This window comes from Coenobita brevimanus, chromosome 15 (assembly GCF_032717465.1).
Source record: "Coenobita brevimanus isolate Jiangsu-jjx chromosome 15, ASM3271746v2, whole genome shotgun sequence".
In the NCBI taxonomy this organism is placed as follows: domain Eukaryota; kingdom Metazoa; phylum Arthropoda; class Malacostraca; order Decapoda; family Coenobitidae; genus Coenobita; species Coenobita brevimanus.
Genome location: NC_136968.1, coordinates 1,853,539 through 1,856,038, shown reverse-complemented (window position 1 = coordinate 1,856,038; position 2,500 = coordinate 1,853,539). Strand labels below are relative to the sequence as shown.

General features: G+C 41.4%; 1 protein-coding gene across 1 annotated transcript in view; it reads right to left on the bottom strand.

Annotated features, from left to right (window-relative positions):
* Positions 1 to 2,500, bottom strand: part of Gad1 (glutamate decarboxylase) — a 103,831-nt gene that overhangs the window by 9,159 nt on the left and 92,172 nt on the right. The window contains exons 3-4 of the mRNA XM_080265394.1: positions 2,112 to 2,245; positions 1 to 97 (exon numbers count right to left, since the gene is read on the bottom strand). The exon at positions 1 to 97 is cut by the window's left edge and continues 86 nt beyond it. Of these exons, the coding sequence (XP_080121520.1) occupies positions 1 to 97; positions 2,112 to 2,245 (231 nt within the window). The remainder of the gene's footprint in view (positions 98 to 2,111; positions 2,246 to 2,500) is intronic.

The window sequence follows — 2,500 nt, the reverse complement described above, 5'->3', positions numbered from 1 at the left end:
CCAGCGCGGCGTACAGGTTGCTCACGGACCCACCTGGAGCCAAGATGCTGTCACCTGCCTTGTACCCGATCACCTCACGCATCTTACGCATCGTCACCTGGGCGTTAGAGGAAGTTAGGAGCGTTAGAAGGGGTTAGCTTGGCGTTAGGATGGGTTAGTGTGGGTTTAGGTGGCTTGGAGTGAGACCAGAAACTAAAATAATAATAATAATATCTATAATTCTGACACTACTTCAGCAATATTCAAACAACTCCACATTCCAGATAAAAATACTTGTCATCTCTGTACACTTAACATTCGGGGACTTTTGGTGTGACTCCAAATTTTTGAAGGATTTTGACCTGTGACCTGGAGATCAGGGTCAAGGTCCTTCCTACACTGCGGATCATGTTCACTCCTGACCCACTACATGTCCACCGAGTTTGGTCAAAATCGGCCAAACGCTTTCCGATTTAGCACTGTCAGGCATGAGGCGGCCATTTTGATTTTCCTGAATATCTCAGAAAGTATTTGTTGGATGTCAGTACCAATACCCAGGTGCACTAGTATATATAAAGATAGATACATAGATAGATATAGATAGTTAGACAAAAGATAGATAGACAGATGGAGAGATATAGATGGAGAGATATAGATATACTGTAGATAGATAGACAGATGGATAGATATAGATAGATAGATAGATATAGATAGATAGATAGATATAGACAGACAGACAGATAGATATTGCAACATTTGCAATGCACTCAGTACCCAGGTGCACTGGTGTATGTTGACCACTACACACCGCAACATTAGCTGACCAATCCATTCAGTAGTTTTGGCTGCACAGGACAGTACAAACGGACAAACTAACAGAGGCTGCTGGTGTGACGCTAGTGCTGGGGAAAAAATATACCGAAAGAAGCTGCAACCAAGACACATCACTGCTGAATATGTCATGTGTCTGCCTCGAACGGTGTTGCAGTGCCAGCCCTCTAGATCTACCCCCCCCCCCCCAAAAAAAAAAAAAAAAAAAAAAAAACAATAATAATATCTACAATATCAACAAGAACTGCAAAGAATGTGGAGTTCTTAATAATAATAATAATAATAATAATAATAATAATAATAATCTATCTATTGCCAGACGCCATAATCCCGTAAGGGGTGGTCACTTGACTTTGAGTTATTTGTTTTACGGGGAGGGGCACTAACCCTCCACCAACCCACTTGTTGACACGTAGGGAGCACGTATGGTTTGGTTATATGGTTACCACCCAGCGTTGTAAATGGTTTCTTGGCTTACAGGAAACCATTTGGCTTGTCACTCAATGTACAACCTCCTGTAAAGGAAAGAGAAGCAATAAGAAGTGACAGGAAAGATGGGAGAAATAGGAAGAGATAATAATAATAATAATAATAATAATAATAATAATAATAATAATAATAATCTGTTCAAATACCACAAGTGTCAAGCAGCAAGGTGAGTTAGGTCAATAGTACTTTTTTTTTCTTTACTAAATAACTATGTTTTTTTCAGATATTAAATCATTGCAAGATAATTCTGTATTTTACCCTGTGTATGTGTGTGTGTGTGTGTGTGTGTGTGTGTGTGTGTGTGTGTGTGTGTGTATCAGCGTGTATGTATATACAGATGTACACACTCACCTGTTGCATCAATATAAACACTGGTGGAATTTCAAACATATCAGTGTGTATGTATGTATGTATGTATATGCGTGTACGTGTATGAATTTATGTATGTATGTGTGTGCGTGTATGTGTGTACGTATATGCAGGTGTACACACTCACCTGCTCCATCAATATACAGTAAACACCGGGATAATCTCACAGGTAAACATATTAGTGTGTATGTACGTATTTATGTATGTACGTGTATGTGTGTACGTTTATGTGTATGTATGTGTCCGTGTGTGTGTGTACGTGTTTTCAGGTGTACACACTCACCTGTTCCATCAGTATAAACACAGGTGCAATCTCATAGGTAAACATATTAGTGTGTATGTATGTATATATGTAAGTAGAATGTATTTATGTGTGCGTATGAGTGTGTACGTGTATGTGTGTGCGTATATGTGTGTACGTGTATCCAGGTGTACACACTCACCTGTTCCATCAATATAAACACAGGTGCAATCTCATAGGTAAACATATTGGTGTTGGCAGCAGCGGTCAGCCACTCCCCCGCCAGAGACACCACCTCCATGCCACAGGACAGCTGGTTCATGAAGCGAGGGTGACCTGCCGGGGAGAAAGGGGCGGAGGTTAGGGGAAAGGACAGCTGGTTCGTGAGGAGGGAAGAGTGACCTGTCGTGTGGAAAGAGGTACGTTAGGTTAAAATGATGAAAAGCAAAGGTGTGTTTCTCTTCTCATGCCTCTCTCTCTCTCTCTCTCTCTCTCTCTCTCTCTCTCTCTCTCTCTCTCTCTCTCTCTCTCTCTCTCTCTCTCGGTGACCTGTCGGGGAGAAAGAGGATGGTTCGTGATGAGGGAGGAGTG